The sequence below is a fragment of the Aspergillus japonicus genome (genome assembly GCF_003184785.1).
Source record: "Aspergillus japonicus CBS 114.51 unplaced genomic scaffold BO86scaffold_30, whole genome shotgun sequence".
NCBI classification, from domain to species: Eukaryota; Fungi; Ascomycota; class Eurotiomycetes; order Eurotiales; family Aspergillaceae; genus Aspergillus; species Aspergillus japonicus.
Window position 1 is genome coordinate 326,587 of NW_020291667.1, and position 21,411 is coordinate 347,997.

Sequence of the window (21,411 nt, forward strand, 5' to 3'; positions counted from 1 at the left end):
CCCAATGAATCATTTCTATCTAACGTTTGCACCTAATGAAGTAGCGAGCACTGACATCTGAGCCTCCACCCATTATCACCAACAGCGATCACAGCAGATACATTCCCTAATTCCCAACTCCAGTAATAACCGCCCTCAACTCCCCAGCATCAACATCCCCCTCCACCAACCCGCGAAACACGCCCCCCTCCCTGGCCAACAACTCCCTCGGCGTCCCAAACTCCACCACCCGCCCGGCATCCATAACAACCACCCGATCAAAGTCGGCGATCGTGCGTATCCGATGCGCAATCACCAACAACGTTGTCCGGCTGCTGCCACTGCCGCCACTGCCACCGCGGCCGCCAGCCCTCCTACTACCCAGGAACCCATCCCGAATCGACCGCTGAATGACCTCATCCGTCGCGCGATCCACCGCCGACGTCGCCTCATCCATCACCACCACCGCCGGACAAGCGAGCATCGCCCGCGCCAGGCACAGGAGCTGCCGCTGGCCGTGCGAGAAGTTTGTTCCGCCCGGGGAGACCTTCTCCCCCAGTACCTTGCTGGCCTGTGGGCTGCTGCCTTGCGGATGCAGACCGGTTGAGGTTGATGATGACAACGACGAGGAGGAAGACCAATGGACCTGCCGCAACGCCCGCAGCACCGCGTCGTCGTCGTGCTCGTCGAACGGATCCAGATTCGAGCGGATCGTGCCTGTGAACAGCACCGGGTTCTGCGGGATCATGGCCATTCGCGAGCGGAGGGTGGAGAGTGGGATGGTGGCGATGTTGAGGTTGGAGATTTTGATGTTGCCTTTGCTTCCGCTGGCGCTGCTCGCGCTGCTCGCGCTTCCGCAGCTGGAGTTGGGGGACGGGTCCAGGAAGCGGAAGAGGGCCAGCGCGAGGCTGGATTTGCCGGCGCCGGTGCAGCCGACGATTCCGATTCTTTGGCCGGCGGCGATGTGCAAGTTGATGTTGTGGAGGACGGGTGCGGTCGTTGGGGTGTAGGAGGCTGTGAGGTTCGTTATGGTTATGGTTCCGGTTTGGGGCCATTCGGGAGGCGGGATGGTGGTTGGACTGGTGGGGGGTGGCTCCTCGGTGGGGATGTCGGAGTACTCGAGGATGCGCTCGACGGCGTTGAGGTCCATTTCCAGGGTCGAGTAGGCGCGGCTCAGCGAGACGAGGGCGAAGGAGAGGTGGTTGGTGAAGACGAGGGCGAAGCCGGCCATCGCGCCGGTGATGTCCGCGCGGTTGACGACGGCGAGGGCGGTCACGGTCGAGAACACGGCGCCCAGCAGGTTGATGCGGAACGTGAACCAGCGGTTGAAGAGGTAGAGGTGCCACGAGGCCTGGGCTTGGCGGTTGAGCTTGTCGTGCAGCTGTGCGATGTACCGCTTTCGCTGGTTGAAGGCCCGGATGGTGCTGATCCCTTGCAGGCAGGTGGCGATCTGCTCGTAGACCGGGCTGCGCGAGATGCTCTCCAGGCGTTTGATCTCCCGCGCGGCCGAGAGGTACCGCTTCGTGTACCACGTTGCTGCTGCGGCGAGGAGCACGGCGAAGATGAGGAGGATCGGGCGCACGACCACTCCGCCGGTGATCACGCCGATGCAGTCCATGCCTGCGTTCAGGACGGCGGTCAGGTCGAAGCCCAGGCGTGAGTCTACGAGGTAGAAGTCGGTGGTGAAGCGGTTGAGGAGTCTGCCTGAGGGCACCTTGTCGAGCCAGAGCAAGGGGGCGCGAAGGACCACGGAGAGTAGTTGGCGGAAGAGGCGAGATGCCGCGGTCAGTGAGGTTCGGAGAGCAATGTAGGCGCGCAGTGAGCCGGCGAGACATGACAGGATGGCGATCGCGGTGTAGATGCCGAGGTAGTATGCCGTATCGCTGCCACTTGTGCCAGTGCCTTGGGCGATGCCATCCCTGCTCCAGATCTGGATCCACCAGTACTGATGACGAGGGTTAGTTTAGTGCGTGGTATGAGGACCCGACACATACCTGAGACAGCTGTAATATGTTGTACGTCACGTAACATCCGGCGAGAACAGCCCACGATGCCCATCCACCGCTCGTCTGGATGTACCGCCGAAACAACCACCACTGGAGAGCGCCCTCGGCTCGAGACTCGTCATCAACAAATCTTTTAGGCACGGTAGGACTGCCGATGTCATCTGCACCACCATCTTGGCTATCAGTCTTGTCGTCGAACTTTTCGTCTTGTTCTTCGCTTATGGGTAGCCCCTGTTGCAAGGAGCCGTTTTCTTTGTCAGGGTAGGATTGAACCACTGAGTGTGCATGTCTGACGGTCCCATTCTCAAGCTCGACCAGATAGTCCGCCTTGGAAGAGCAGAGGTCCACATTGTGTGTGACCAAGATTCTTGTTCGTCCCTCACCAAGCTCCCCGGTGATGGCATGCTTGAAGAGATGGCTTGCGGTGTGCACATCCACGGCACTGAAGATATCATCCAGCAGCAGAATACCGGCCCGCGAATACAGAGCGCGTGCTAGACCAATGCGCACCTTCTGCCCACCGCTGAGGTTGACTCCACTTGGCCCGATCTCGGTAAGATCCCGATCTTCCAACAGGTCCAGATCCTGCATGAGAGCGCATGCAAACATCACATGATGATACCTCGCCTGGAGATAGGGTAGGCCGAAGAGGATATTATCTCGAATGGTACCGGCTTCTATCCACGGAGTCTGCGCTACGTAAGCCACTGCTGAGTTGAGACACCAGTCCTCCGGATTGGGTTCTGTGTGGTATATTGCTTCATAAGTCGGGGGAACAGGACGTCGTATTGAACCAGACAGGACCTCGCACTCGCCTAGCATGGAGCTGAGTAGCAGGGTTTTGCCGGATCCGGTGCGGCCGGACACCACGCTCAAGCCCTTCAGAGGGAAGCTGAGCGTCACGCTTCGGAGTATGCCGGACTCTGTTGTAGCTGATTTACTGTAAGACACAGTGGCATCCTCCAATTGTATCGAGCGGAAAGGCGTGGTGTTTCCCGTCGCTTCAGCCGATTTCAAGAACTTCGCCATTCGTCCGATGCTCACCTTCGCACCCACGAGACCGGAAAGTAATTCGGGTATGAGGCCCAGGATGAATTGGATATACCCGAGCGTTGACAAAGCTGGGAAAGCGACGGATGGCGTAAGTGGGCCTTGCTGCCAGCTATAGACGCTCAAGGAGACGGCTGAGACCATGACTGGCCCGAGCAGGTGGATCGAGAGGTTGATAACATGCCAGACGAATGCTCTCTTCTGAGCTTCGACCTCACGGTCGCGAAAAAAGTTCATCCTGCGTTCCCATTTGACCTCGAGTCCCGCGAACTTCACTTGGCGAATACCCTGCAAAACCTCGGTCAGAGTCGACACCTTCTTGTCGCGACTAAGCATGAGGTCTTTCTCGACAGCCGAGTATTTCGACAAGCAGAGGGAATGAAGTGGATAGAAGAGGGCAAGGCAGGTCAGACCCGCAAGCAAGCTTTGCCAACCTAGAAGGTGAGCCAAGAAGGTACACGCTACGGCGAGCTTTAGTGCCTGGAGAAGGTTCGAATAGAGAAAGCCCGCCACAATCGCAATGCGTGACGCATCGATGGCCACCAGGTTGATCACATTCTGGGTACTGTCCGGGGAAGCCTTATCATGGCCCTCGCCAGCGGAAATTTGCAAACTCAGGCGCATTGACTTGCTGAAGGCTGCGGCAGATAGCTGCGTCGTCAACGGCACTGAGATCCAATTCATGGCGGTCCACAGAAGCCAGTTCTCAAGCCACGAAGATACTCCAATGCTGAGGCCCAGTATCAGGGCCCAGGTATTGAGTCCATCGTGTTCCGCTGCATCTGCATCCAGGAGTCGTAGCATTTCGCGTAGTGCTAGCTGTGGAGTAAAGGCTAGAACCGCCAGTGGAACGGATAGCAGGATCTGATGGACCAACTCCCTCCAATATAGCGATAGAAGTCCTCTCGATAACGTTGATGGAGTCGGTCCAGACGCGTTGAATTCACCTTGCATTTTCATAAAGTCATTCTGCAAATTGCTTGCTCGCATTTTGTCGCTCAACTCCGGAAGGTCATCCAGGCTGATGGACGTATTCGAGGCAGAGAGCGAGACGAGCGAGGTCGCCCAGTGGAATGAAACTCGCCCCAGAACAGAGGACGTTTCTTCCTCGTCAACTGGTCTTCCATTGCGGAACGCTCGAGCCTTGCGCGGATAAGACAGAGATGTGAGAGCCACAATCATCCCCAAGATGCAGACCAGCCACGTGAGAGCCGATGCAGCAGGTGGTTGTTCTGCCATGTCTTTCCGAAGTGTGTTCTCCAGGATCAGATGCCCAGTTATCAAGCAAGCTGCCAGTCCTCCCTTCCAAGCCGCAGAGTATCGGGTTGGGAGAGGCTCTTCGCTTCGGACATAGTTCCATTGTACAGAGAGCAAGAGCTAGGATACACGAACTTAGCATTGAAACAACGCGAAGGATAATTGTAACTTTTACCCAGGATACTAGTCGTATAGACGATGTCACTCTATCGAAACCGTTCCTGGCGAATATGGCTCGCACAAGAGATGCAGCACAGACGCACGCATTTGTGGTCAGCAGTAGGTACGATCGAGGGTTGCTGTGAAAGCCTCCTAACAGGCCTATGGGTGCATTGCGAGAGGCTCCCACTCTCTGATAGCCGTCCAAGAGCGCATTTGGCGAACATCCTTTAGCGGCATAGTGAAGAGTATCCCTCAGAGCGGGGAAGCATACGATGGTGACCAAGGCGGCAATGAGCAGATTGAATACCAGGCTAAGGGCGTCGGGAAGAGACATGATGCAGGTTTAGCCATTTAGCCATTGTGACTGTTCTCGATGATGCACTTGTCCCGGTGTTTTCATTCCAGACGCGACCCCGAGCAAGGGGGATCAACAAGGAGTTATCGCGCACTTGGGAGAGATTCATCATGAGAGGGGGGGGGAAAGGGAAGGAATTGTCGTCGATTGACTTCCCCGCAGTGAAGGATTCATGGAAAATTACCACTTACGCCAAGTAGAGAGTAACGACTGGTGTTGATCGGTTGTATTGTATTCATGACGGTAATCAGACTGACTGCATTAGATAGAAGAAGAAATGCCTCTTCGGGTAATGTCGGAGGAGGACCGTCATGCAGTGTTCACCGCCCGGCAGATGGTGGATGATGGCCTCAGGCAGTAAGGAGGACAGTGCGAACGGAAGCCCGCAGCCGCTGAGGGGCTCGTGCCCAATCAAAAGTTGGCAGGCTATCAGATGGCCCGATGGCCCGATCAGATTAGATAAATCCGAAGTCGGCTTTCACCCGCCATTCTTCCATCCGCACTCACACAAATACCTCCTCCTACTCCTGGTCTTAATCTTGCAGCCTGAATCCACTTGGGTGCTGACCTTTCTCTTCAACATGATCTCTGGTTCATGAAAAATTTGCGCAGGCTGGCTTTGCTCCCTCAATCAAATCACACCAACTCACCGCATTTTCCCTGCCACTTCCTGGCGAGCCGGTTTTCAGTCACGGCGGGTCTCGGAAGGTCGAATGGCCGGGCGCAGAGAGGATCTCGTGCGAAAGTCACCTCACCTGGCATGACCCACCACCACCCTTAAGACCCCTCTCTTCCTCTTTCTTCCTCTTTACCCCTCCTTCCAGAGTCATGTTAGCACTCGGTGGGCTGATCCTCTTCATTGTCTATAATACCTCTCTCGTTGCCTCCAGCTCCCTCCCCAAGAACGAACGCTGCGTGACTGCGATATACACCGCCTATGGATACATTACCTTCGCCGCGGACCCCGACGTGGGTTTTTGGGAGACCCGGTGTCACAACCCGCTAGAGGTCACCTCCATCTACGCCTCTTCGGACATCTATTGCCGCCCAGCGGAGAGAGAAGCAGGCATCGCACAACTGGAGAGGTCATGCCGAGAGTACGGGGATGTGGATCTGATACCGCGAGAGCAGCTGGCCGCGAACCTCACCAGGGACGCCCTCCGTCGTATGCCAGTTGTCAAGTACTTGGAAATCCCGAGAAAGCATCCTGTCAACACGCCTGTGTTGCTGGCGCCGAGTCACTATGATATTGTCTTTAACACTATTGTGCGTTGTCCCCTCATCGTGTCACCTGCATTCTAACCGATATGACGGCAGGATACCTGGGAGTTTGTAGTTTGGACTCATTACGCTTATGGGTAAGATTGGATATTCCCCTCGGTTGCAAAGCTTCGGCTAACATCACCAGATTGGCCGGGTACGGGTTCTGGTTATGCATACTCAGCTCAGGCATTCTCCAGCGACTGGTACATCACATTCTTCAATCTCAAGTGGTGCAAACCACCTATAGGTCCAGCTCAGGACTACGCCGGCTGTGTTTGCCCCTACAAAACCTCCGCCACTGGATACAGGTGTATCTGGTGGTGCCTCACCCTCTACGATCCCACAGCCGCAAACTACTCTGGTGGACCTTTCCAACACGCCTAGACGCTATCGTTGTGCTTCTCTTCTGGGCCTTGAGCATCGCTGTGTGTACTGTGAGCTATCGACTCATCCCGGATAATATCTAGTAAGTCCTTCGACAGAGAAAGCGGGGCTTTAGCTAACTGCTCACCACAGCTGGCCCGATAAACAATCGCAGCTCCTCCGATACGCAGCAGACAGAACGGGCATATTGTCTTTTGCCAATATTCCATTACTCTGGCTCTTTGCTGGCCGCAATAACATCTTCATCTGGGCTACGGGATGGAGCTTTGCCACTTTCAATCTGTTCCACCGCCACGTGGCCTGGATAGCAACCACTCAAGCTGTTGCTCATACTTTTCTTTACCTCTTCATCATGTATGAGAGTGAGTAGGAATTGCGGGAGGCTGTTAGGAAATGGCTGACAATGATCACAGGAGGCAGACTGCTAAAAAAGCTGACGAAACCATATCTGTTATGGGGAACAGGGGTGAGTCTTGATACTTCATAAGATCATCCCACATCGACTGACCTTCTTGCGGGCCACAATTCTTATGGTTCTGCTCCTACCATTGGCCATCCAGTGGTTTCGTCACCGATCCTATGAACTGTTCCTCATCATACATATTATATTCTCCGTTGGGCTCCTCGTTGGATGTTTTTAGTACGTTCCCTACTATGAATATGTATGCTCTGTACTGACCACGTTCTCATATCAGCCACACAATAATCTTCTCCGACCATGAATACTGGGCCTACCTGTGGCCCGCGGTGGCTATTTGGGCTGCGGACCGAGCACTCCGTGTGATCCGCCTCATTTACTGCAACATTCATGTACGGGTCAATGCCGGAAACAGTATACAGTACAGCAGAAGCATTGCCAGCTACGATGCGGTGGCGGACGTAATCCGGCTCAAGGTTACCCCCGGCTCGAAGCTTGTGTGCCCTACTCCAGGGCAATATTACTATCTCTACCAACCTTTTCGACTGACAGGCTGGGAAAGCCACCCCTTCACCCTGGGTCACTGGTTCTACGAAGCCGACTACAAAGATGCATCCCCCACTCCACCACTGACCAAGGGCGACCATACCATCGACGTGACCCAGGTCCCCCTTCTCTCCGACTCTTCCTCCGAATCGACATCGGCAGAGGCAATCCAACTCAAACGCGACGCCCCTCGCGGCTTGAGACTTGTCTTCTGGATCCGACCCTACGACGGATGGACCCGCAAACTCCGCGATCAATGCATCCGGTCCCCAACTCAGAGCATAGACAGTACCATCCTCCTGGAAGGCCCGTACGGCGACCAGTTCCCGCTCTGGAATTATGAATCCGTACTCCTAATAGCCGGCGGAACCGGCATCGCCGCGATAATCCCCTACATCCATGGACACCTCTTACGCACATCAGAAGACCCCGATCAGGCATCTACCCAGATCCGAGATATGCAACTCGTCTGGGTCGCGCGACAGACCGCATTTATCCGACAGCTTGCAGCCCGCGAGTTAGCACCGGCACTGATACGCGATGACTTCCGGGCTTCGTTCTATGCCACTGCCAAGCAAACCCCACACGCCCCGGATCGGTTCGAGTCCATGGATGAGTTGGACATAGCACAGGGACGACCGAACGTGGAGAGCCTTGTCTTAGCGCATGCACATGCAGCGCAGCTCAGTGAGTCGTCCGTGGCCGTGTTGGTGTGCGGTCCGGCAGCCTTGGCAGATCAGACTCGGGCTGCGGTCTGCTTGGCTCTACAGCGGGGGTATCGAGGGATCCGCTATGTGGAGGAGTCGTTTAGTTGGTAATATGTCACGATTCATGACTATTGTTTGTATATGATTTCGCGCGCTTAGTACGTAAAGACTGCTTGGATATTGGATTCTGGTCTATTAGATTTGGTTGTTTACTTATATAAGAAGGTGAATCATGTTGCGGATACTTGGAACACAATAGCCATGAATGCTTCTATACCCCAGCGGTTGTGTATGGAGAGGTAATTGGTGCTATGAGGGGAGGAGCGAAGGAGTTATCTATTCCGTCATGTCTCGGGAGGACTGACATTAGTGAAGTATGCATGTAGATCATTTGCCCAGATTGTCCAGCATATAGTACTTGAGTGAAGTATGAACAAATAGCCAAGTCTCCACATTGCAGGACTATTAACAAGGTAACTCGAGACTTTTTAATACTCGGAATCTAGTGAATCTCATGGAGACAGAAAGAAATGTGGATTCCACACCAGTAACTTGTGCTATAGGAGATAATTGAATTATACCAGCAGTATATGATTCACTCTACAGGTTGTCTTCGCCTTTTCCCTGGTCCTTTCATTATAAGCATCGCACACTCTTCTTTCCCCATCTACATCTATCCCATCGGTCTGACAATCTAACCTCAAGCCTCAATCCAAATACCTCCTCTTTACATGATATCAAAACCCAGAGCTGAACTGCTATTGATGAAAGATACCCGTGTATATGACCTTTAGCAGGGTATCAGATACTTTTTTCTCATATAGCAGGACATGGTATTAATACATCATTACTGTCTAACCTTTCTGTCCAAGCACGCCTGCCCTAACGGACCGCAAACAACAAAGCCGTCGCAACAGTTCCAAAGCCATAATCCATACTACTAGAACTACTACTACTGCTAAATCTCTCCTTCGTTCAGGCATCGGTGGGGAAATTATCTTTACTCCAGTCAATCATTTAAACTGAATTGAGGAAGATTTTAAGCGACTGAGGTAGCTATCTCAGCCACTCTCCTCGTTGCGATTCTTGTCACTTAAGAAGAGCATCTGTTCGACTCTACGCAGTGCTCGGTCGCTGTAGTTGCAGCATTGAGTCTGGCTAGAAGTGGGCTTGTGACCTGCCGGTTATCCAAAGTCTGTCTGGCTCATACCTATTGGTTTACATCGTATGAACGACAGCAGACAACTACACTGTCGTTCAGCAAGCCTTTTTTGCGTCGTGCGAACGATGCTATCTACCAATGGGGTTTCCCACTGGGCTTTGCTTTTGTTTCTGTCACCTCTCGACTACATTTATATGGTTTGAAGCGTCCTCTAAGCTTCCCATTGCTGCGGTCGATAGTCTCAAGCAGCAAGAGACTTAAACGCCGTATCGTCGCGGGCTGCAGCGGATCTAGCGGTGACTCCGTTGGAAGTCTGTGGTCGCTTTTACCTATCGTGCTATTGTGATGTCCTAGCACAACTGAAACAAACCCGAAGAGGTCCAGGTTTCAATTACAACTGTGAAGCCTAAAGGCCGAGACGAGCAAGTTTACAACATCTTGGTCTCAAAATGTCAGTGCTGATAAACAATCACAGCCAGCAGAGTGGACTATTCAGGAACAACTATTGTCCCTATTGTTATCATACGGAGGGATGGACCGCACATCTTCTTTAACTGCGGGACTTTTTGGTGATTCCTTGTTTAGCGGGATTCGTCTCGTCGCGTGGAATTTTGCCTTGCCTTCTGCTGTCAAGCCGATTCTCTGGAGAGGTGTACCTGTCTACCACACCCGTGCTCGAAGTATGCACATGATGCTTTAATACAAAACCCGGACCAAACAAAAACCAACCGGATTTTAGACGGGGCTGCTTCATCTAGCGAGGATTGGTCAGTGCATGGCCACCGCGTGATATGCGACTGTGAATGGACCTCACAAAAAGCTAAACAATACGGTGGATATGACACTCCAATCTTGACCCGCCGGCCACCACAAATCGTTGTGCATAGTGCGGATTGTTGGAGTACCATCCAACATCAATGCTCTAGGACCTGATACTAAAGGATCAACTCTGTTATAAACGCATTTATGACGCGGTACAAGATTGCCTACGAAACGGCACCATCGACAGCGAGATACAGATGACACCATCGAGTTCCTAGCCGCTTCTTATAGACATTTCCTGTTAAGGGGCAAGAATTTGTCCCCAAGCAGGGGTCTATTCATCTGCACCCAGGATGAATACTGCGCAGAAAGGCGAAAGCGTTGATACTTAGATGCTGCAACCCATCGATGCCCGATGGGGAAATACCATTATTCTTCGTGAGATAGTATTACGCCAACAAGTCGAGAGCAGCAAAAGCAAGAACAGCAACAGTGACAGCAACAGGATCCCACAAAGTATTCTGCATGTGATGACAATTGATGCACTATGTCGAAGTTTCGGGATCACGCACGCCAAGCCCTGCCCTAATGTCCTCGTACAGAATTTATCCCAATCGAGGAGGAAAGCAATTATGATGGACAGCACTCACAGCGTAGACATCGCATCAGAATGATACGGGGCTTTATTTCAAGGATTGGCAGTTGTCTAATGAGGATATGCGATTCCGTTTCGAGGAGATGTGTCTCCACTTGTCTGAAAGCCTCAGCTGAACGGAGAGGAGCGGTTCATGGTCTACTTCTTACTGTCCGTGATCAAGAGCCAGCCGAGGGAGCTGTAGATTGATCGATCGAGTGTATGTAGACGACATCGTGGTTCATTGTCGTGGCTTAACCCTAAAGAGATCTATATCATTGTCAGATCACAGGATACTTAGGATTGACATCTCCTACGTCAATATTGCTCAGCAGGACGATGAGCTATTTCGATAATGCATGGAGGAAATCTGGCAGCCCTGCTCTCAGAGAGACACCTAAAGCCTAAGGTCACTTGGCCTGAACTATATTACCATCAGCGCGGCAGCTGCTCTCTCATACAAAGTTACGAATGATTTTTCCATAATCTGGGTGGTTCGGGAGTAGTCGATTGCCTCTACCCATGGGGATACTGACCCCGGCCGATGGTGGCCGGGTGAGTGATGACACTTTATTGCTAGTTAAGCCAGTTCTGAAAAAGACAGACACATGTATCTACTTCTACGGACAAGATTCATCAATAGGAATCAATTGAATGCTCAATCGCTGCATCCTTTTTTCTCGGTGTGGAGATTTCAGTACTGTGGATCACTCTCTGCTGCATCCCCCGGGCGTCAAGGTATACCCCCGAGTATAAGGTTGGATCAGAGTCGTCATTCATTGGATGATCTGTGATTAGGTTTCCTCTTTGGCCGTTCCAAGTGTTATTCATGATCTCTAGGAGATACCGCAAACCTGCAGCTAGCATTCTTGGAAAACATGCATTTCTTATCTGTTCGGAGAGTCGGTTCTCTCCAGCACAAACCTAGACCTCCACACACATAATGGACCTGCTAACAACCATAACGCGCTTCTCATCGTTGGTTGATCCAGCCCAAGTCTCAGTCAAGAGTAATACCGTTGGGAAGTAATGGTAGATTGCATGCCAGTCGCTGAGACTCACGAGCCGCGGTGAAGACTCTTCCAGGCAGGTTTCCAGAACAACTGGGACGATGTGAGCAGCTTTGAGTGCGCAATTCATGAGTTGATACAGAGGATTGGCGACATTTCCGACTCAGATATTATGCAGTCCTTTCTTGTCGAGGCATACGATGTTCGTAAACTCTGCGTTTCTGGGTGGCTAAGAAAGCCCAGGCAGGCATCACAGTCCTGAGGCACCTCAGGCATACCTCTTTCGTCATCAGCCTTAGGTAAGCATATGCTCCTCCTTCATTCAAAAACAGCAAGCGAATCTAGGAATTGGAACTGAGAACACTGCACCCACGCCGCATTGCCTTCGGCCTTGGAACAAGGGTCTGCTCTTTTCCGAGAGCCAAGGGTACTGAGGTCTCAGCCCCTGCACTCAGGATCCAGTGGCAGGTGTTGTCGCGAAAAGACCAGCTGTCCTAGGGAACGTCCTCTGGCTCATGACGCTCATGGCAACACTCCAAAATCCGGTCACTTGTGTCGAGAACTATACCGCGGTCTCTCAGCGGTCCATGGACTATCGGATGGTCTTTGCGAGCTTTTGTGGCGATGGAGCCGGCTGATGCAACTCTCGCCGACCTCCATAGCACATCAGGACATGAAAATGAGATGGTATCGCAAGAATCTCCTCGCCTGCGAGTCGAATAGGTGGAGCGAAAGGACAACGATCATCACAAGCCGACTCCCAATTGGGATGTCCTTGACTCTGAGAATTTGTCATCAGCCTTCTTGTCTATCAAACGAAGTATGAAGAAATATGAAGCTGTATAGCTACGAGGAGGAAGAAAAGAAGGCTGGGAAGGAGAGGGAGAATAAGGATGAAGAAACGGAATATTGCTAAATGGTTAATGGTATGAGATTTCTATCAAGCTGTCTTTCTCTTCACTGGCCTCCCAGGTGAATATCCCAGGTGACAGTGATCAGTGAATAACCTTGCTAGGCGTCTGTCTGCGCATTGGGGGACTCTACCGGCACGATATCAGCACTTGGCTCGAAGAAAACGGTATACTCGGGCCACCGCCGGGGAGGACTGATCGTGAATCCGAACTCCAGCTGGCACAGCCGCAGAATCCATTTGGCCTCCTCCTCGGGGTCGTTGACGATGCCGATCCAGCCAATCAGGGGCACGGGCATTTCAGTATCCCCCTTCTTCTCCGAGTGCAGCATGACCGAGGTTGCAGTATACCTCGGCGTGAGCAAGTACGAGTTCACAAGGGGTCCATCCGGGTTCATGGCCTCGATGGCAATCTGGTCAGCCTTGGGGATATTGCTCAGCCACACCGCAGCGTGCTGGAAGGTCTCCCCCGGACGTCCTCGAATCAGAACTTTCTTGCGCTCTGCTCGGTTGGTAGAAATCTGGTGGTTTACCCGCCAGCGCACCCCGAACGCGTAGCGTATATAGCTGGTGCAGTTGAGGGGGTAGCGCGCGGCGCCCCAGATCCCGCTGCCGGCAAGGATGAACGGCCACCCGTACTTGCGGGTGATGGCGAGCTCCTTGATGGTCTTCCAAGCGTTACCATACGTGGTCATGAGCTGTGGGTCGGCCAGGATCACGCCGTGGATGTTGTCTCTGGCCTCCACGACTAGCGCCACTAGGTTGTCGATGCTCTCCGCACGGAAGACGACGGCGCGGGCCTCCAATAGCTTCATCACGGCAGCGACGTGCGGTGAGGGATGGAGTCCAAAGCATACCACAATTATGACCGGTATGTAGATCTTCACGGCCACGGGTGCCGCATCCGAGGATTCATGCAGAGTATCGCCGCGCTCGTTGAGCCGGCCATTCACTGCATCCATCTCAGCTTCGGGGACCGGATCCTCGGTTCCCATTATTGGCCTCGGATTGCCGGGAATAACAACGACATCCCGTGCTTCGCCGGGGCCCCAAAAGGGTTGGGTAACCATGGTGTGTCCAGTAGAAGTGGTGTACTGATCAATGAGTGACAGTGATCGTCTGCTAGCACATTACTAGCATGGATGCATAATGAGCTATTTATAGTAGAATATCGATCCTTCAAGGTGACAGGAGTTAGCGGGAGGAATCGAGAGAGTACAAGGGTAACGGTGCTCCTGAAGGGCTTCAGGACGGGTACCTTTGTTGCTATAACAAACGAGTCTAAGCTTCCTGATAATGAATGGAACTTCCCGCCAGAGATAGTCGGATATAATGAGGATTGAAAGGTAAGAATATTGGGCACTCCGCTAATTGACTGATGATGTTGTTGCTCGGAGGGTCGGAGAAGCAAGTGTCTCTGACGACGTTTGCTCTTCGGGTCGACGTGAAAGAGGCAGTTTCCCTCTTTGTGCATTTGTCTATCCTTTCAGAAAGCGCAAACCTCAGCATCCCGAATCATCGGATTACTGAAACTAGTTTCTACTAGGGCTAGGGACAAAGAACTGATTCATAGAATGATTCAATTGCCGATACGATATTCACAATCCGTTGTTATGCTGCGCCCATCGCTAGAGCGAAACCAGAACGCCGTCTCTCATGCATATGCCAACATTTCATACAACACTAGCTGTCCCCGCAGATGTGCCATGGTAAACCTCACTGGCAATGCGGCGGTGCAACTGCAGCTCTTCCTCATTCAAGCAATCTCCAAACACGGCCGCAATCTGCTCCAAGGACTTGCCCGAAGTCTCGGGGACGAAGAAGAAAGAAAACACGGAGGCGGCCACACAGAAACATCCGAAGAAGAGATACGTGCCCCAACCCAGGGAGATCAGCATCTGCGGGACGATCACTCCGATGATGAAATTGGCCAGCCAGATCATGGCCGTGGCAGCTCCTACACCCTTGGCGCGCTTGTTGCTGGGGAATATCTCGGCTGGGAGGACCCAAGCCAGGGGTCCATACGAGGTGCTGTAGGCGAGAACATAGATGTCTGAGGTCTGTGTTAGTCTCGTTTCAGGTGACTCGGCTGAGTGAAAGGCTGATGCTCACAAATGAGTGCAACGCAGAACCAGCTCACCCCTTCGTGAGCGGCCCAGTTGCCGCTATACTTGTTCATGAGTCCTGCCATTATCAGGTGTGGAATAGCCATGGCGATACCCCCCCAGATGGCAAGCGGGCGCCGTCCTGCGCGATCCAGATAGGCCAGAATTGGAAGCCCTCCCACCAACTGGCAAATGTTGATCATGCCTGCTAGAATCAACGACATGTTGCTATCCTGGCCAAGAGCAGCGAAAAAAGTGGGCGCGTAGTAAACAAACGAGTTGATTCCGCTGAACTAGAAGGGGAATGAGACACAGGCCATCACGATTCTCATTCGGGAGATGTACTAACCTGCTGAAAGAAAGGAATGGCAAGGCCGACCATGGTGCGCCGGATATACTTGGGCTGAAAGAGGGAAATCCACTGCTTGAATCCCACCATGACAGGACGAGACGCGTGGTCCGGGAACTCCTTGGCAAGGAGTCCTTGCTGCAGTCGAACTTCGGTCAGGATTCCTTTCCACTCGAGCAGGACGCGCTCGTCGGTCTGGGGTAGACACCGCAGCTTGGCCAATGCGGCAAGACTGTCGTCGTCGCGTCCCCGCATCGCCAGCCAGCGGGGAGAGAAAGGGAAGAAATGGATGGCGGTGCCAACCAGCAATGCAGGAATCATTTGGATGATGAACGGCAGGCGGAAGGCCCAGTCACCGGGCATCGATCTACTCAAGCGTTAGTGCACTCTCCGTGACCGTCGCTTAGCTGATTCAAATGACTGACTTCGTTCCATAGGATATCCAGTAGGCCACAATGGCACCGATGACGATACTGATGGCTTCCAAAACCAACAGAGATCCACGCCAACGGGTAGGAGCAATTTCCGAGATATACAGGGGCGCACCCATCGCAAGGGTCCCGACACCAACACCCCCGATAAAGCGGCCTGCAACCAACGTGGCATAGTCCGACGCCGCAGTCTGGATGATGGCTCCAACCACGAAGAAGAAAGTGGCGACAGACAGGCCCCACTTACGAGAGATCCGATCCGCGACAGCAGGGAAGAAAAGACAGCCGATGAAGGCGCCCAACTCCAGCATGGCAGTCATCAAGCCGGTATTGAACCCGTAGTGCGCGTTATCGGGCGAGACTTGGGGAAACTGCTGTCGAAACTGATTCATCTCGAGGATAATGGAGATGACACCTTGGTCTAGAGCCCCGATCAGCGACCAATCACCAGCATGATCTCCAGATCGACACCTACCATAGCCAAAGGAGAAACCACCGATGGATGCCAACCAGGCTGCGCCGAACACATACGGCGACCGCATGAGATCGCGCAGCTGGCCATTGTCGTACTTGACCTCTGCCGACAGTATCTCCAGGGCGTTATCTCCCACGCATTCCTCGTGAACAGCCTTCTCCTTGTCCAGGGATGGATCATCCTTGGTAGTTGTTCTGGCATATTCGTCGTGGACAGCCGAAGTCTTGTTTACCTTCTCCGAGGAAGCGTCTTCGATCGACATGGTGGCACCTGCGAAGCGGAATGCGGGAAGGATGAAACGATGGAGAGGATCCTCGTCTACCTAGTAGATGTAATAAAGTAGAGATGCGCTTGTCCTGCAACAGACTGGAACATGCATCCAACCGGAGGGGACATCAAGTGGGTATATATGCATTTTCTGGGGCAAGTAACCATCACCACCAGCACGACAGAACGTTGCTCGCTCATTGACCATGGAAGTCCAAGGAAAGTATAAACCAGGCTATCCAAGTCCGACCCGACAATAGAGAGCCTAGTTTTGCCCGTATGGGAGTCGGTGTAAATCTGGGGAACCCTGGGGAAAGGAGACGAAACACGGTGCAGTGGTGGGGGGGATGCATCCCATCCTCGTAACTCGGGAGTCGTGATTGGATTCCCCCTTGGCCCGTGGCGATAATACCTTATCCGGCAAGCACTCAGCGCAGCCCTCAGTGACCTAATAGGGGAATTTGCCATATTCGGCAGGAGCGCTAGCGTAATAGACTCAGCCAATGGCTGTGCAGGCTAGAGCAGGAAAGGCATAGTCTCGGGGTGCTTCCGACGGACACTTGCTGCCGGGTGATGTCATCATTCACTTTCGTGACCAAGATTGACACTGGTTGTATACACAGTATACATACGACTGGCTCCTCGCAGCTTCATGTATTTCCCTGCTAGGCTACTTCGACCGGAGCTGAAGTCATTCCATCATCGCTCTTTCTCCAGCCTCCAGCCTCCCCCGTGAGCCAGAAACGTTGATGGCTGATGAAATACGCAATTGTCTGTCAGGTTCGTGGCCTATAATTCCCTGCTTCTGACTGTAACTTCATTTGCTGTGAGACCAGGTCGGTTGATTCAAAGGTGGTAGGTATAAGAAAGAGAGCTTGCCGTCATTATTGGCCCGTAGCTACAAAAACGGCTGGCTATACTCGAATGGTACTCGCAAGTGCAATTGAAGAACGAACAAAACATGATTGTCGTGTCTGGACGACTTCATTCTCATCATCATCGCCCCTCTCATCGATAATTCTTTGTACTACCAGCAGTTACGCCAATACATCTCTTTATGTCAAATGGCCAGGTATGCTCAAATGGTCAATCGAAGCCACTAAAATCCCGTGATTCAGTCGCCACCCGTCTCCCGTCTCCAGATCTTTACCGGCATCTCCCCCAGCAAGAGATTGAACGCCTCATGCCGCTCGATCTCCCACTCCGCCGACGCCAACGCAAACCCATACCGATGCACTACCGACGCCAGTACGACCGCCTGCTCGAGGTATGAGATATTGCGACCAAGACAGCCGCGCGCGCCCGTCGAGAAAGGGATGAAGAAGGGTTCCATGCGGCGGCGGTCGGCCTCGTGCAGCCACCGCTCCGGCCGGTAGGCCTCCGGGTCCGGGAACACGGCGGGGTCGCGGTGTGCGGCGTAGATGGGTAGCGAGACGCTGGTGTCGCCGGGGATCCACTCGCCCAAGATGCGGGCGCCCTCGGGCGGGGTGCGGCGCGGGAGGGCGGCGGAGGTGGGCGGAAGGAGACGCAGGGCTTCGTCGAGGCATGCCTTCAGGTAAGGGAGGTTCTTGACCTTGTCGTAGGGGGCGACGGTCTCGGTTGGGTCCAGCACGGCGTCGAGTTCCTCGCGCAGCATGTGGAGCTGGGCCGGGTGTCGGATGAGCAGGTCGAGGACTTGCGTGAGGGCAATGGCCGTGGTGTCGGACCCCGCGTTGATGATGGCGCCCACCTGCGCGAGAATGGCGCCCCATTCCAGGCTGTTGGGCTGGCCCTGCTTGTCGTCCATCAGGGCGGAGAAGAAGTCATCGAGGCGCTCGCCGGCCAGGTACCGCTGCAGGCGGGTCTGGGCTTGGTGGTAGACCACGTCGTCCCACGGGGCGGCTTGTTTCCATACCGCCCGCCATTTGGGGTGCAGCCTCGACAGCCGCGCCAGCCACGGGTAATGTTTGTAGTCCCATACGAACACCGACTGCGCGTAGGCGGTCTGGGCTTGGGCTTCGCGATAGCGCGCGCGATACACCGTACCGTCTTTTCTCTGGGCCGTCACATCGTCGGTCCCCTTGTCGAGAAGGTTCATGGTGGACGACAGGGCGATGCTGTTGATGGCTTCGATAGTGAACAGGTAGACCCATTTGTTGAAGTCCAGAGTGACGTCGACCGGGTTGGGAATGGTTCGGCCAGGTGGCAGGGGCGCCGTGCAATGGGCGTCCATGGCCTTGAGGAGCCGGGCGGTCGTCTGGCCGACCTTCGATTCCCAGCGTTCGAGGTTCTTGATGGCGAACGCCGCGGAGAGCGTTTTGCGCTGGCGAGCATGATCGCTCTTGTCCACCACGTCAAAGAGGTGGGTATGACTTCCGCCCAGAACCACGTAGTTGAGATCTTTGAGACACGGCGTGCCATGGCCATAGATGTCCTTGATGGCTTGGTTATCGCCGAAGGACAGTGAGTTCGGCCCGGTGCGTAAAATTGGGGCATGTCGGTGGGCCTCGTACAACTCCTTAGAGCGGTAGCCACAGGCGCTCAGGTAAATGTGGCGCAGGTCGGTGAATCCCGAAAGTGGCGAGAACCCGGGGTATTTGCGGAGCCCCTTGGGGTCATGAAAGTAACGAACAATCGGAAGAATAACACTACAAAATGTAGCGGCCGCGAAAAGAACGAGTGCCAACATAGTGAAGGTTGGGTTTTGCCTTGCAACCAGCCTGTAGTGCCTTTTCAAGTGTCTTCCATGGGTTCACATTCTTATAAACATACATCTCAATAGCCGGCAGGATGACTTCACACATGCTGGGACGGGCAATGATTCCCATTCTGTCTCAAGTTCCCCATCTCAGACTCTTTCAGAATCAAAATCAGCATGTCTGAGGTGTGTATCATGCAAGCTCTTTTGACAAAGAGTCTGTTTCGTTGATGGAGTGAGGAGCATGCCCCGTGACAAGGACTCAAGGCACGATGAGTGACTTGCCGTAAAAGGCGATTTGCCTCTTGGGGATATGTGGCGACACGGCATCCTGCTGATATGCTTTTGCTTTTCATTTGATGTTTGCCCCACAAACTCTGCATGCAGCTCAGACACGGGTTCGGGGAGAGTTTCGAATATCCGGGGTATGGGGGATAGTGGGGTCTAGGTCTTTACAATGGCGGTTCCCTCAAGTGGAGCTACCCCATGCAGTTTGTAATGCATTGATAGTGCTCGCTGTGGGCCATGCATGGTCCCATTCCAGCCCTTCCAGTAGTCGAATCAATGCACTCTGTTCGTCGGGATCGGTGAAATATTCTCCGCATATGGAAATCCCTACCATCGCGGTGACAAGGGCAGCCGGACAAGGAGGGTTCGAGACCGCCAATCCACACAAACGCCGTGTGCAATCCTGCAGCTCTTGGACTAGGGCTTTGTCCCTCGACAGAGCACCGAGTCCAAGCCGCGACGCCCGCCGGGGGTCAGACACCGCCAGCAGAATACGACCGAGTTCAATATGCTGCGCGCCTGCTACTTGGCAGCCGTTCATGTGCCAAATCTCAGGAAAGTGTTTTCCGACCGTCGGCTCCCGATCGCGATAATGTATAGGCTTATAGGGCGCGGGCTTTGCCTCCTTCCAGCGCTCCTCGACGGTCTTTAACTTGGACCAGCGCTGCAAACGCTCCTCTGCGCTCCAGCGGTGATTGTCACCAAAGCAAAACAATAAAAGATCAGCCACCCATACAAGTATCCTGTTGGTCCAGATAAAATCATTCGCTGGGTCGCACATAGTGTAATCATTGGTTGGAGAGACCGGTAGCCTAAACTCTCGTTGGTAGAGGAAGGCACTCCAGATCTCTTGGCGGAGAGCACTCAAAGCAGCGGAATGGCGTAACGAGACAGACGGACAGGCATGTACGTTGATATCTCGACTTGGACCATGGATCTTGAACCAGGCGTAGAACGATTCGTCTTGTTGTGTATTCACATTAAACTGAATTGCATTCAGGTACGCTTCCGGGTCACCCAGTGATGGAGCTAAATTTACAGCACTATCAGCATGTTGCATCCGGATATCTGGAACGCATTTCGAATTTCACCTTCTATCTGCTCATAGAACCTGAGGATTGTAGCAGCCGTGAGCACGTCTTCGTTGTACTCTTCCTCCGGATCATGTGATATCTCAAATAGATACGAGATGCAAATATCGTGGTACCGGATCGCCGTCTCAGGACTTAGCAGAGATCGAACCTCTTTCGGGATACCAAGAGCTTCTAAGGACTTGCCACATGATGCTAGCCGATTGAGATGCCCCGCAGAAGCCGTATACACCGCGTATCGAAGGACCGGACAGAACATGGCTCGCTCGGGGACATGAAGAGCGAAATGGCGATCGCGGTCACTGGTATCAAACTGAGTCAGTTAGTCGCTTATCGGTGTTTATTGCTGAGAGCCGGTGATGCGCGTACCCACTGAGCCAGATTCTGGGTAAAATGCCGTAGCAAACAGGCCTCCTCGAGGTTCAGGTATGCAACGTCGGAATGTGTAGTTGGCAGCCCGTGTAGGGGCCCGGGCGGATATTTGCTCCTCTCTGATGCGCCCAGTGTGACCGTTGGGGATTGATTCCGCATGTTTGTGTGCTCCACCGAATATGAAGACGATCGAACTGCAACCTTGTCTGATATCGTTGTTTCCGAAGCTGCTGCAGACGGAGATCGACCGTCAGACCGATTGCCCTCTAGACATGACAAAGACTGTGGACGAAGGGGAACTTCTTGAGTTCCACTACTAGAGACTTTTGCCTTCTTCGTCAATCTATCACCGACCGCACTCACACCACTTGTGTTTCGACGCTCTTCGGAGTCGGAAGTGGCTCTCTCCCGCGCAACATGGGGCGTCATATCGACATACGTCAAACGGCCTAAGCTATGAGTATCTATCACAGACGCTTTCTCCTTGCATCCGAAGATACGTACGTCTTTTCTTCGACTGGACCCATGTCTGATCGGGTGCGAAATCGAACGTCTGCCGGCGCCGAGGAACGGAGCGGAAGCGGATTTTCGGGGGCGCAGGATCGCACTGGGCTCTGGGCTTCTGGCAGGTCTGACATGGCGTATCCACGGCGCCTAAGATCATAAGTATTAGCCAAGTCGCTTTTGTAGACTCCAATGCTGCTGCTATGTCGCATCATATGTTCACGATCTAGCAATAGTAATGGGGGGG

The 21,411-nt window shown here is 53.4% G+C and overlaps 6 protein-coding genes across 6 annotated transcripts; 1 reads left to right on the forward strand and 5 right to left on the reverse strand.

The window, feature by feature from the left end:
* Positions 1-26: 26 nt before the first annotated feature.
* BO86DRAFT_410559 (ABC bile acid transporter) lies at positions 27-4,788 on the reverse strand (the record flags this gene model as incomplete). Its single annotated transcript, XM_025674511.1, has 3 exons — positions 27-1,924; positions 1,974-4,412; positions 4,468-4,788. The coding sequence occupies 3 exons, from the start codon at positions 4,786-4,788 to the stop codon at positions 107-109; spliced, it is 4,578 nt and encodes a 1,525-aa protein (XP_025526913.1). The 3' UTR covers positions 27-106.
* Positions 4,789-5,396: 608 nt separating this feature from the next.
* On the forward strand, positions 5,397-8,536 carry BO86DRAFT_340645 (ferric reductase family protein). Its single transcript, XM_025669059.1, has 7 exons — positions 5,397-6,075; positions 6,127-6,167; positions 6,218-6,538; positions 6,589-6,818; positions 6,870-6,922; positions 6,945-7,096; positions 7,152-8,536. The coding sequence occupies exons 1-7, from the start codon at positions 5,638-5,640 to the stop codon at positions 8,236-8,238; spliced, it is 2,322 nt and encodes a 773-aa protein (XP_025526914.1). The 5' UTR covers positions 5,397-5,637; the 3' UTR covers positions 8,239-8,536.
* A 4,170-nt stretch (positions 8,537-12,706) lies between these two features.
* BO86DRAFT_380065 (uncharacterized protein) lies at positions 12,707-13,675 on the reverse strand (the record flags this gene model as incomplete). The annotated part of the gene is made up of 1 exon (XM_025670701.1): positions 12,707-13,675. One exon carries the CDS (start codon positions 13,673-13,675, stop codon positions 12,707-12,709), a length of 969 nt encoding a protein of 322 aa, XP_025526915.1.
* A 546-nt stretch (positions 13,676-14,221) lies between these two features.
* BO86DRAFT_456884 (sugar porter family MFS transporter) lies at positions 14,222-16,227 on the reverse strand (the record flags this gene model as incomplete). Its single annotated transcript, XM_025677188.1, has 5 exons — positions 14,222-14,658; positions 14,718-15,003; positions 15,060-15,426; positions 15,485-15,911; positions 15,966-16,227. 5 exons carry the CDS (start codon positions 16,225-16,227, stop codon positions 14,279-14,281), a joined length of 1,722 nt encoding a protein of 573 aa, XP_025526916.1. The 3' UTR covers positions 14,222-14,278.
* A 1,113-nt stretch (positions 16,228-17,340) lies between these two features.
* BO86DRAFT_119615 (cytochrome P450) lies at positions 17,341-19,139 on the reverse strand. The gene has a single exon (XM_025665999.1). It carries the CDS (start codon positions 18,898-18,900, stop codon positions 17,347-17,349), a length of 1,554 nt encoding a protein of 517 aa, XP_025526917.1. The 5' UTR covers positions 18,901-19,139; the 3' UTR covers positions 17,341-17,346.
* Positions 19,140-19,378: 239 nt separating this feature from the next.
* BO86DRAFT_314904 (uncharacterized protein) lies at positions 19,379-20,819 on the reverse strand (the record flags this gene model as incomplete). Its single annotated transcript, XM_025668069.1, has 3 exons — positions 19,379-20,226; positions 20,289-20,601; positions 20,658-20,819. 3 exons carry the CDS (start codon positions 20,817-20,819, stop codon positions 19,379-19,381), a joined length of 1,323 nt encoding a protein of 440 aa, XP_025526918.1.
* Positions 20,820-21,411: the final 592 nt, after the last annotated feature.

Coding starts and splice junctions, on each gene's coding strand:
- BO86DRAFT_340645 (XM_025669059.1), top strand. CDS start 5,638: ATGTTAGCACTCGGTGGGCTGATCCTCTTCATTGTCTATAATACCTCT. Junction 6,076..6,126: donor ATATTGTCTTTAACACTATT/GTGCGTTGTCCC, acceptor ATATGACGGCAG/GATACCTGGGAGTTTGTAGT. Junction 6,539..6,588: donor CTCATCCCGGATAATATCTA/GTAAGTCCTTCG, acceptor TGCTCACCACAG/CTGGCCCGATAAACAATCGC.
- BO86DRAFT_119615 (XM_025665999.1), bottom strand. CDS start 18,900: ATGTTGGCACTCGTTCTTTTCGCGGCCGCTACATTTTGTAGTGTTATT.